The sequence below is a fragment of the Salminus brasiliensis genome, chromosome 2, assembly GCF_030463535.1.
Source record: "Salminus brasiliensis chromosome 2, fSalBra1.hap2, whole genome shotgun sequence".
Lineage (NCBI taxonomy): Eukaryota > Metazoa > Chordata > Actinopteri > Characiformes > Bryconidae > Salminus > Salminus brasiliensis.
This window is the reverse complement of record NC_132879.1, coordinates 7,016,163-7,027,456: the sequence shown is the minus strand read 5'-3', so window position 1 is coordinate 7,027,456 and position 11,294 is coordinate 7,016,163. Positions and strand designations below refer to the sequence as shown.

At 41.3% G+C, this 11,294-nt stretch overlaps 1 protein-coding gene across 5 annotated transcripts in view; it reads left to right on the top strand.

Annotated features, from left to right (window-relative positions):
* Positions 1-11,294, top strand: part of LOC140550319 (RNA-binding motif, single-stranded-interacting protein 3-like) — a 121,108-nt gene that overhangs the window by 18,571 nt on the left and 91,243 nt on the right. For 4 of the 5 annotated variants that reach the window (XM_072674247.1, XM_072674248.1, XM_072674249.1 and 1 more), the window contains exons 2-3: positions 3,929-4,086; positions 10,257-10,315. In XM_072674247.1, coding sequence (XP_072530348.1) covers positions 3,929-4,086; positions 10,257-10,315 — 217 coding nt within the window. The remainder of the gene's footprint in view (positions 1-3,928; positions 4,087-10,256; positions 10,316-11,294) is intronic. The other variant, XM_072674246.1, reaches the window with a different exon arrangement.

Here is an 11,294-nt window from a genome sequence, read left to right as displayed (position 1 = left end):
AATATAGCCTAGAATCTCCTGACAATAGCATGACCTGTACTCACAAACTCTGAGTTTGTGAGCAAATAAAGGGGTAAAGAGAGTTCAATCAGTGTTGCCAAACAGATGTTGTTATCAGACGTGAAATCGTTATCAAACGCATTGTGCCACCCCTTGTTACAATCCTAACATCCACTAAACATGATGGTGATATTTTGTAGGTGTGAAATTGTAGCTAACGTTGAAGCTAGGCATTAACTTAGCATTTATTTTTTGATGCCAAAATCGTTGTTTTGTTTTTTTTACTATGCTGAAAATGTAGCGTCTGTCGAACGTCTTTCTGATGTCAAATTATTATCAGGTGCTGGCTGGGATTGCTGTGTTTACAGCATTTGTTTGAATCACGTAATCACAGTGACATACAGTGATATAATTAATGATCAAATAAAGTACACACTTACAAATGAAGGCCAGAGAAGAACCATTCTTGGTTCTATAAAAAAACAAAAGTAGTTCTTCTTTGGCCTCACTCAAAGAACCCATTATAGTGTCTTTATTTGTAAGAGGGCAGGAGAATAGAATGTTATGTGGACCCAAGGACTCTTGTCAGTGTAGCATGATGGGCTTGTGTGGCTTGGGAATTGAGACCTAGTCTGCCACGGGTAAGGCAGTGGTGTTATCCACTACGCTACCACAGTTTGCTTGGCAAACAGCCCTCTTCTTTGATGTGCACCTGAGTACAGGTGGACTGCCATCCTGTGCACAGTTTCCATGATTAACTGTAAACTGTTAACTAGTAAACTGTTAACTAGTAAACTGAGCGCTAATTGTAGACAGTGAGATTTATGTTTAGGGGCCATAGAGATAGAGATAGAGAGAGGGGTGAGAGATATCTGATCTTTTATATGAAAGTTGTGTTGTTCTACGTGGTTGATTATTGCTGCTAGTAGTGCAGTGTTTTATTGGCCATCAGTTTGTAATTGCTTTGGCAATAGTGCATACAGAGCCGCCAATAAAACCCATTATATTGAAACACACAAAGAGACATAGAGAGAGAGAGAGAGAGAGAGAGTGAGAGAGAGAGAGACTCTCTCCCACCTAAATCCCTGGGCTTCATCTTTATGTGGTAATCCTCAATATAACACAATACTGTCACGACAGCTCTCTCCCTCAGCCCTGTGCAGGCTATTATCACACTTTCTCTCACACATACAACACTGTACAATACACATACAATACTGACGTCTGTTGACAAAAGCGTCGCTCAAACTCTTTTCTGCTCACACAAAAGGCTCAACCCTGAGGCTTGTATTTAATTCAGCTGAATGAGGCACTTTCAGGGTACACACACATGCACACACAGTAATTGACCTCCTTCACCTCCATGTACAACCTGCCACTTGTAATATTCACAAGGAAAAACAAAAACACCTGCTGGAAATATTACACGGATCAGACATAGGCCAACAAACAAACAAATATATAAAAATAAATAATAAAATAAGTCACTGGTTTATCGGGCTGTGTTTCGGTCATGCCACTCCTCCAGTTCTGGCTGATACCAATTAACATGACAAAAAAAAAATCTGTTCAGTCTGCATGAGTGAAGCTTTTCCTGCATGAACATGGGCTGGAGTGATGAAGTGTTTGGTGTGTTTTAGTGCAGTAGTGAGAGTTTGGCTTGTTTTAGTGCAGTAGTGAAGAGGGTGGAGTGTTTTAGTGCAGTAGTGAAGAGGGTGGAGTGTTTTAGTGCAGCACTGATGTGTCTGGAGTGTTTTAGTACAGTAGTGAAGAGTTTGGTGTGTTTTAGTGCATCAGTGAAGAGTTTGGCATGTTTTAGTGTAGTAGTGATGAGTGCAGAGTGTTTTAGCACAGTAGTGAAGAGTTTGGAGTGTTTTGGTGCAGTACTGAAGAGTGCAGAGTGTTTTAGTACAATGGTGAAGAGTTTGGAGTGTTGTGGTGCATCAGTGAAGAGTTTGTCGTCTGTTAGTGCAGTAGTGAAGAGTTTGGCGTGTTTTAGTGCAGTAGTGAAGAGTTTGGCATGTTTTAGTGCAGTAGTGAAGTGTTTGGCGTGTTTTAGTGCAGTAGTGAATAGTTTGGCGTGTTTTAGTGCAGTAGTGAAGAGTTTGGCGTGTTTTAGTGCAGTAGTGAAGAGTTTGGCATGTTTTAGTGCAGTAGTGAAGAGTGCAGAGTGTTTTAGTACAATGGTGAAGAGTTTGGAGTGTTGTGGTGCATCAGTGAAGAGTTTGGAGTGTTTTGGTGCATCAGTGAAGAGTTTGGAGTGTGTTAGTGCAGTACTGAAGAGTGCAGAGTGTTTTGGTACATCAGTGAAGAGTTTGGAGTGTTGTGGTGCATCAGTGAAGAGTTTGGAGTGTGTTAGTGCAGTACTGAAGAGTGCAGAGTTTTAGCACAGTAGTGAATAGTTTGGTGTGTTTTAGTGCAGTAGTGAAGTGTTTGGCGTGTTTTAGTGCAGTAGTGAAGAGTTTGGCGTGTTTTAGTGCAGTAGTGAAGAGTTTGGTGTGTTTTAGTGCAGTAGTGAATAGTTTGGTGTGTTTTAGTGCAGTAGTGAAGAGTTTGGCGTGTTTTAGTGCAGCAGTGAATAGTTTGGCGTGTTTTAGTGCAGTAGTGAAAAGTTTGGCGTGTTTTAGTGCAGTAGTGAATAGTTTGGCGTGTTTTAGTGCAGTAGTGAAGTGTTTGGAGTGTTTTAGTGCAGTAGTGAAGAGTTTGGAGTGTTTTAGTGCAGTAGTGAAGAGTTTGGCGTGTTTTAGTGCAGTAGTGAAGAGTTTGGAGTGTTTTAGTGCAGTAGTGAAGAGTTTGGCGTGTTTTAGTGCAGTAGTGAAGAGTTTGGCGTGTTTTAGTGCAGTAGTGAAGAGTTTGGTGTGTTTTAGTGCAGTAGTGAAGAGTTTGGCGTGTTTTAGTGCAGTAGTGAAGAGTTTGGCGTGTTAGTACAGTAGCCAAACACTATGTAATACAAAGAAGAGAGAGACAAGAAGACAGACAACTACGGTGTCAAACCGAATGGTCCCTTACATTTGCTAGGCTACTCTTAAAAAAGGGGGGTTCCATTAAAAGCACACATCTGAGCCTCTCAACATGTAAGGGGTTTGCGATGTCTGTGAGGCACATTTTAAACATAGGCCGGGTTCATTTCAATGACGTGTGCATTTTAAAGACTTTAATGAATCCACCCTCCAACTGTAAATGCTTCCTTCTTCTCTATATCACTCTCTCTCCCTCCCTCCCTCTCTTTCTCTCTCCCTTTCTTTCTTTCTGTATCCCTCTCTCTCTCTCTCTCTCTCTCTCTCTCTCTCTCTCTCTCTTTTTGGACAGTAAGTAATGTGTGGAGGTCGAGTCTTTTGTGCCTCATTGTGTAAGAATTCAGTTTCTGACCTTAAACATGAGAGAGAATCAATAGGGTGGAGCGCGCACACACACACACACACACGCACACACACACACACACACACACACACACACACACACACACACACCATTTAGGGCCAGAGAACAGCCAAGAAAAATGAGAGAGAGAGAGCGAGCGATAGAGAGAGAGTGCTGAGTGACTGTAGAGGAATATGGTGGGTGGATGGAGCACATTTGCATGTAAATGGTTTGGCCTGGGTTTGATATATAACCCATAATTCCCTACGGCGGGGGAGCAAGAGAGAGAGAGAGAAAGGGTGGAGAGACTGGTGTGTTTAGAGGGAGTCTGTTTGTGCACATATCAAATCTCCCAGGTGTGTGTGTGTGTGTGTGTGTGTGTGTGCATGCATTTACGGATGTTGTTTAGTTAATAGTAATTGTGTGTGTGTGTGTGTGTGTGTGTGTGTGGTGGGAGAGGGGGTTCAACCCTCTTCACCATAGAGGAAGTAAGCTATTTCATGTGTTTTAAGAGTAAATACAATGAATATTATTAATAATATTTGGCTCCACCCTCTTTTTGTTCCAGCAGTCCTATGCCCCGCCTCCACACCCAATGGCCCCGCCCAGTCCAGGCAGCACTAGCTGCAGCCAGAATGGAGTGGAGCAGCTCAGTAAAACCAACCTTTACATCCGGGGTCTTTCACCGGCCACTACTGACCAGGACCTTATTAAACTCTGCCAACCGTGAGTATGCACACACACACACACACATACACACAGACACACACACATACAGGTGAGGTCATTAGACATATTATGGTACTATTTGAAGTATGTCTGTAACTGTGTTACAGGTCAATAGTGTGTAGTGTGTTACGGAGCAACACTGTAAATGTGTAATATGTTACAGGTCAGTGGTGTAACAGTATGGAGTATGGTAAAGTTCAGTAGTGTAACAGTGTGGAGTGTGTTACAGGTCAGTGGTGTAACAGTGTGGAGTGTGTTACGGGTCAGTGGTGTAACAGTATGGAGTATGGTAAAGTTCAGTAGTGTAACAGTGTGGAGTGTGTTACGGGTCAGTGGTGTAACAGTATGGAGTATGGTAAAGTTCAGTAGTGTAACAGTGTGGAGTGTGTTACAGGTCAGTGGTGTAACAGTGTGGAGTGTGTTACGGGTCAGTGGTGTAACAGTATGGAGTATGGTAAAGTTCAGTAGTGTAACAGTGTGTAGTGTGTTACAGGTCAGTGGTGTAACAGTGTGGAGTGTGTTACGGGTCAGTGGTGTAACAGTGTGGAGTATGGTAAAGGACAAAGGTGTAACATTGTGGAGTGTGTTACAGGTCTGTAGTGTAACGGTGTGGAGTGTGTTATATGTCTGTGGTGTAACAGTGTGTTACAGGTCTGTGATGTCAGTGGTGCAACCATTGAATGTATTACAGGTCAGTAGTGTAACAGTATGAGATGCATTATGAGTCAGTGATATAACAGTGTTAGGTTTGTTAAGAGTAGTAGTGTAACAGTGTGGAGTATTTTAAAGGTCAGTGGAGTAACAGTATGGAGTATGGTAAAGGTCAGTGGTGTAACAGTGTGAGATTTAAAACAACATCTGATTTACTGAGCATTGTCTGATTTACTGTAAAACATCTGATTAGGTCAGTTACAGGTTGTTGCAGGTCAGTGTTGTAACAGTGTGAGATATGTTACAGGTTAGTGGAAAACAGTATGGATTATGGTAAAGATCAGTGGTGTAACATTGTGAAATATGTTACAGGTCAGTGGAGTAACAGTATGGAGTATGGTAAAGGTCAGTGTCGTAACAGTGTGGAGTATGGTAATGGTCAGTGGTGTAACTGTGAAAAATGGTAAATGTCAGTGGTGTAACAGTATGAGATATGTTACAGGTCAGTGGTGTAACAGTGTGGAGTATGGTAATGGTCAGTGGAGTAACAGTATGGAGTATGTTAAAGATCAGTGGTGTCTGATTTACTTTAAAACAACATCTGATTTACTGTAGAGCTTTGTCTGGTTTACTGTAAAATAACATCTGATTAGGTCAGTTTGTTACAGGTCAGTGGAGTAACAGTGTGGAGTATGGTAATGGTCAGTGGTGTAACAGTGTGAGATATGTAACAGGTCAGTGCTGAAGATTGTACTGGGAGCTAAACCAAAATTCCCCAGCCTTAAGCTACTGGCTCTGACACACACACTCAACATGAAGCAGTCCACAAACACACACACACACACACACACACACACACACACACACTGCCTTCACCTCTTGGTTCCTTCACAGACTGATCCTCTAGTGCTCAAAAGGTCATGAACACTGCCCTGAATTATACCTGGCAATTTGTCTTGCTCTCTCTCTCTCTCTCTCTCTTTCTCATACACACACACACACACACACACACACACTGTCTATATATCGGCACATAACCACTGTTACCCTTGCCATTCGTTGTATAGACACACAGTCTTCTGTTTTCAGGTCTGATGTTAGTGATAGTTTATATGTGAAAGTGTTTGTAGACACCCATTCTAATGAATGCATTCATTTACTCTAGAGCACTGTCTGATTTACATTAAAACAACATCTGATTTACTCTAGAGCACTGTCTGATTTACATTAAAACAACATCTGATTTACTCTAGAGTACTGTCTGATTTACATTAAAACAACATCTGATTTACTCTAGAGCACTGTCTGATTTACATTAAAACAACATCTGATTTACTCTAGAGTACTGTCTGATTTACATTAAAACAACATCTGATTTACTCTAGAGTACTGTCTGATTTACATTAAAACAACATCTGATTTACTCTAGAGCACTGTCTGATTTACATTAAAACAACATCTGATTTACTCTACAGCACTGTCTGATTTACATTAAAACAACATCTGATTTACTCTAGAGTACTGTCTGATTTACATTAAAACAACATCTGATTTACTCTAGAGTACTGTCTGATTTACATTAAAACAACATCTGATTTACTCTAGAGCACTGTCTGATTTACATTAAAACAACATCTGATTTACTCTAGAGCACTGTCTGATTTACATTAAAACAACATCTGATTTACTCTAGAGTACTGTCTGATTTACATTAAAACAACATCTGATTTACTCTAGAGCACTGTCTGATTTACATTAAAACAACATCTGATTTACTCTAGAGTACTGTCTGATTTACATTAAAACAACATCTGATTTACTCTAGAGCACTCTGATTTACTTTAAAACAACATCTGTTTTACTGTAGAGCATTGTCTGATTTACATTAAAACAACATCAGATTTACTCTACAGCACTGTCTGATTTACTCTAAAACAACATCTGATTTACTCTACAGCACTGTCTGATTTACTCTAAAACAACATCTGATTTACTTTAAAACAACATCTGTTTTACTGTAGAGCATTGTCTGATTTACTCTAAAACAACATCTGATTTACTCTACAGCACTGTCTGATTTACTCTAAAACAACATCTGATTTACTCTACAGCACTGTCTGATTTACTCTAAAACAACATCTGATTTACTCTAGAGAATTGTCTGATTTACTTTAAAACAACACCTGGTTCACTGTAGGTCATTGTCTGATTTGCTCTAAAACAACATCTGATTTAGTGCAAAGCATTGTCTGATTTACTGTAAAACAACATCTGGCTCACTGTAGTACATTGTCTGATTTATTCTAAAACAACATCTGATTTACTCTAGAGCAACTTTAAAACAACATCTGATTTACTCTAGAGAATTGTCTGATTTACTTTAAAACATCTGATTTACTGTAGGTCATTGTCTGATTTACTTTAAAACAACATCTGTTTTACTGTAGAGCATTGTCTGACTTACCCTATAGCATTGTCTGATTTACTCTAAAGCAACATCTGATTTACTTTGAAAGAACACCGGTTTACTCTGGAGCAACATCTGCTTTTCTACTCTTGTGCAACATCTGGTCTATTCTTGGGCACGACCTGGCATTCTCTACCCTGACAGATCTAGAACATAGTCTCTGCTTTACAGCACCATCCCTTGGAAAAAAAGTCTGACCACTCCAGGGAAACATCTGTCATAATTTAGCAATGTCTACCGTAACATCTGGCCTACATTACAACAGCATCTCTACTCATCTAGCTTCCTGTAGAGTTGGTTATGTAATGCTCTTCAATAATGAAAAGGAAAAAAAGAGGGCGGCAAACGTTCTTTAAAAACAAGCAGAAGCTCTTCCCATGGTTCTGCTTTAAACAAATTTCAGACCCTGGTTCCGTCCCAAACAGAGGACGTCAAAACCGTTTCATATTTCCTACATTGTATTTTCTACCTCTGCAGTTTCAGTGTATTGCAATAGGATTCCAACTTTTCTTTCAGAAGTGTTCCTCTTTGGAGAGCATCAATCCAGTCCCATTGCGCTGCTACTTAAAAAATGATGAAAGCAGGTCCTGACCCACTTCATTTCATGCAGAGAGGAAGCGGAAATCCCTCAGTGAATCCAGCTCTTCACGAGGGACTGCTACTGTTTCACATACTGCTGAGTCTGCGAAAATGTTAGTGGTATATTTGAGGGATTAGTCAGGTAGCAGTGGTGTGACTGGGCTGGATGGACTGTCATTTCTGGAAGTTCAACTCAAAGTTTTAATGAGCACAAAATGATGAGCAGCCATTCTCAACACGTGTCCTACTCTGCCTATGGACACTTATACAACACTTACCCAGCCTCTCTCGCTCTTTCTCTCTCTCCCAGTGGACACCAGCAATATGTTTATAATCAGCACTACAGCCAGGGTTGGAATTGTGTGTGTGTGTGTGTGTGTGTTAGAAAACGGTTGCTCAGTGGGTAAATCACTGGGCTATTGCAGATAGGGTTGTGGGTTCAATAACAGGGCTCTGCAAACTGCCACTGTTGGACCCTTGAATAAGGCCCTTAACCGTCCCTGCTCCCTGGCAGCCACAGCAATTGCTGCCCACCGCTCTGGGCACATGAGCTCACTGTCTCTCTGTGTGTTTGCTCAATAGTGTGTATGTGTGTGTTCACTGTATGGATGGGTTAAAGGCAAATTCCAAATTTGCTTTACTCTGCAGCAACATCTGGTCTACTCTAAAACATCTGTACTGTACTAAATCAGTAATGTCTGATTTATTCTAAAGAAACATCTGGTCTACTCTAGAGCAGCATCTTATTTGCCTTAAAGCAACATCTGCACATCATCTGGACTTCTCTTGAGTAATATCTGATTTGCTCTAAAGCAACATCTGGACCCCTTTAGAGCAGCGTCCTATTTGCCTTAAAGCAACATCTGCACAACATCTGGACTCCTCTTGAGTAATATCTGATTTGCTCTAAAGCAACATTTGGACTCCTCTAGAGCAGCATCTTATTTGCTCTAAAGCAAAATCTGCACAACATCTGGACTCTTCTAGAGTAATATCTGACTTAATCTAAAGCAACATCTGGACTCCTCCAGAGCAGCATTCTATTTGCTCTAAAGCAACATCTGCACAACATCTGGACTCCTCTTGAGTAATATCTGATTTGCTCTAAAGCAACATCTGGACTACTCTTAATTAATATCTGATTTCATCTAAAGCAACATCTGGACTCCTCTAGTACAGCAACCTATTTGTTCTAAAGCAAACAACATCTGGTCTCCTCTAGAGTAATATCTGATTTAATCTAAAGCAACATCTGGACTACTCGAGTAATATCTGATTTAATCTAAAGCAACATCTGGACTCCTCTAGAGTAATATCTGATTTAATCTAAAGCAACATCTGGACTCCTCTAGAGTAATATCTGATTTAATCTAAAGCAAAGGATTGGTGTCTGCTCTTGAACTACTAGCTTGCTGGGACGGCCTGACCTGGCCATGTTGGCAGTTGTTGCACTTGTAAATGATCTAGCAGACACTGGAACGAATGATTTCTAAGTCTTCTTTTTCCCAGACTCATAAACACCTCCCTCAGAAAGCTCTTTAGCACTGACCATGGTGAGCCCACTCACTTCAACAATCAAGAGCAATCCAAGGGTCTATGGTTAAAATAAGACAGGCTCCTTCCAAATCCCCTCTAACCAGGTTCTAATCATCTGCAGCTGATGTGCTGCTCTATTACATGGTAACATATTTTACTGTGTACCTTTTTGAGCCCCTTGGTAGGTGTGTGTGTGTGTGTGTGTGGTATGTGTGAGAGCAGCCGTCAGAGGATGGTCTCTGGGGTGTGAGGAAGTGTGTTTCGTTCTGCTGTATTTTTCTCCAGCGGAGATAATTGTGCTCTTTCTCACAGCACAGTGGAAATTTGATTTACTGCCTAGTGAGGGAGTGAGTGTGTGTGTGTGTGTGTGTGTGTGTGTGTGTGTGTGTGTGTGTGTGTGTGTAGTGACTTCTTCATGGTCTTTGTTGACTTAGTCCTGCTGGGTCTCCATTAAAAACCAAAGGACTTGATCTTTCCATTCCCATTCCCCTCAACTATTCCTGCTCACTGGCCACTTTATCAGAAACACCTACTTCCTTGTGCTTCCAGTTACCGGCCACTTTATTAGGAACCCCTATCTTGTGCTTCCACTCACCGGCCACTTTATTAGAAACACCTACCTTGTGCTTCCACTCACTGGCCACTTTATTAGAAACACTTTCCTTGTGCTTCCACTGGCCACCTACCTTGTACTTCTTACTGGCCACTTTATTGGAAACCCATAACCTGTGCTTCTTACTATCTGCTTTATTAGAAACTACCTTATGCTTCCATACACTGACAACTTTAGTCTTAGAGGTAAAACAGTGTTAAAATATTAGTTGTGTAATTTTTCGTGGATATTTTGGCATTTATTTCATTTGATTAATTTTCCCATCTAAACACATGTTAGATAAAGAATCTTTTTTGCTCTTTTTTTTCCTCTTCTCTGCAGCTATGGGAAGATTGTGTCCACCAAGGCCATCCTGGACAAGAACACTAACCAGTGTAAAGGTAAGAGCTGAGATTAGCCCAGAGTGTTCTGTTGTCTCCTCAGATTTCCCCATTGTTCTCACCTTGTTGGTGAAGCGGTGTGTGTGTACATGGCAGAACTTGATTTCAGTCCAGGAGCTACATCCCAGCCATCATGCTCATGTGAGGCTCACATGGGTTGAATGTAACCTAGGTGGGTTCAGGTGGGCATGGGCTCTGAATGGGTTTATACATGTATTGTTACTGGGACTCGGTTGGACTTCCCAAATAAGCCCCATCATTACAGCCCACCTTAATCTCACACGGGTCCCATCTAGGCCTCCCATATGCAGTGTACAGCCCAGATGGAGCCAGTGTTTAACCTCTCCTGGTCCCAACACTGACCCTGGTCGGCATCCATATGTGGGGTCAACACGGCCAAACCTTTCTGGTTACCAGTTGGGCTACCCATACAGAACCCACATGAGATCATACCACCCTAAAAACAAAGCTGTTCCAGATCGTCCAGGTGAAAACATGCCCTTTACAGGTAAGCTAGCTGGTTAACCAGCCCTTGATCATGCATTTGATGTTGGTCTTTCTTGATCATTGAGCTTTGAGCTTGGTGATGCTGGACAACCACCTTGGTATTGATGGTCATGCTGGTCGACTAGTGTGGTCTTGCTGGTCCAGCAGCATGGTCAAGCTTGGTCATAATGGTGGTCTAGCTTGGTCAGGTTGGTCATGCTTGTAGACCAGTGTGGTATCTGAGGTATGGGAGTTTCCATGAAAAGTCTTAGCCTCAGCATATTGGGAATGTGTATCTATTTGGTATGCACATGCTTAAAATACGGAGCTTGAGGTTAAAGGTTAAGGTCTTCTTACCTGTAGGTAGGTTCTCATATTTCTGGAGAAGCGCCCTGTCTATTTAAACAGTCTAGAGCCTAAAGATTTCAGGAGTTTCTGATGCTTGAACAAGACTCTGTATTTCTATGTAATAAGCTTCTTATGCATGAGAAGA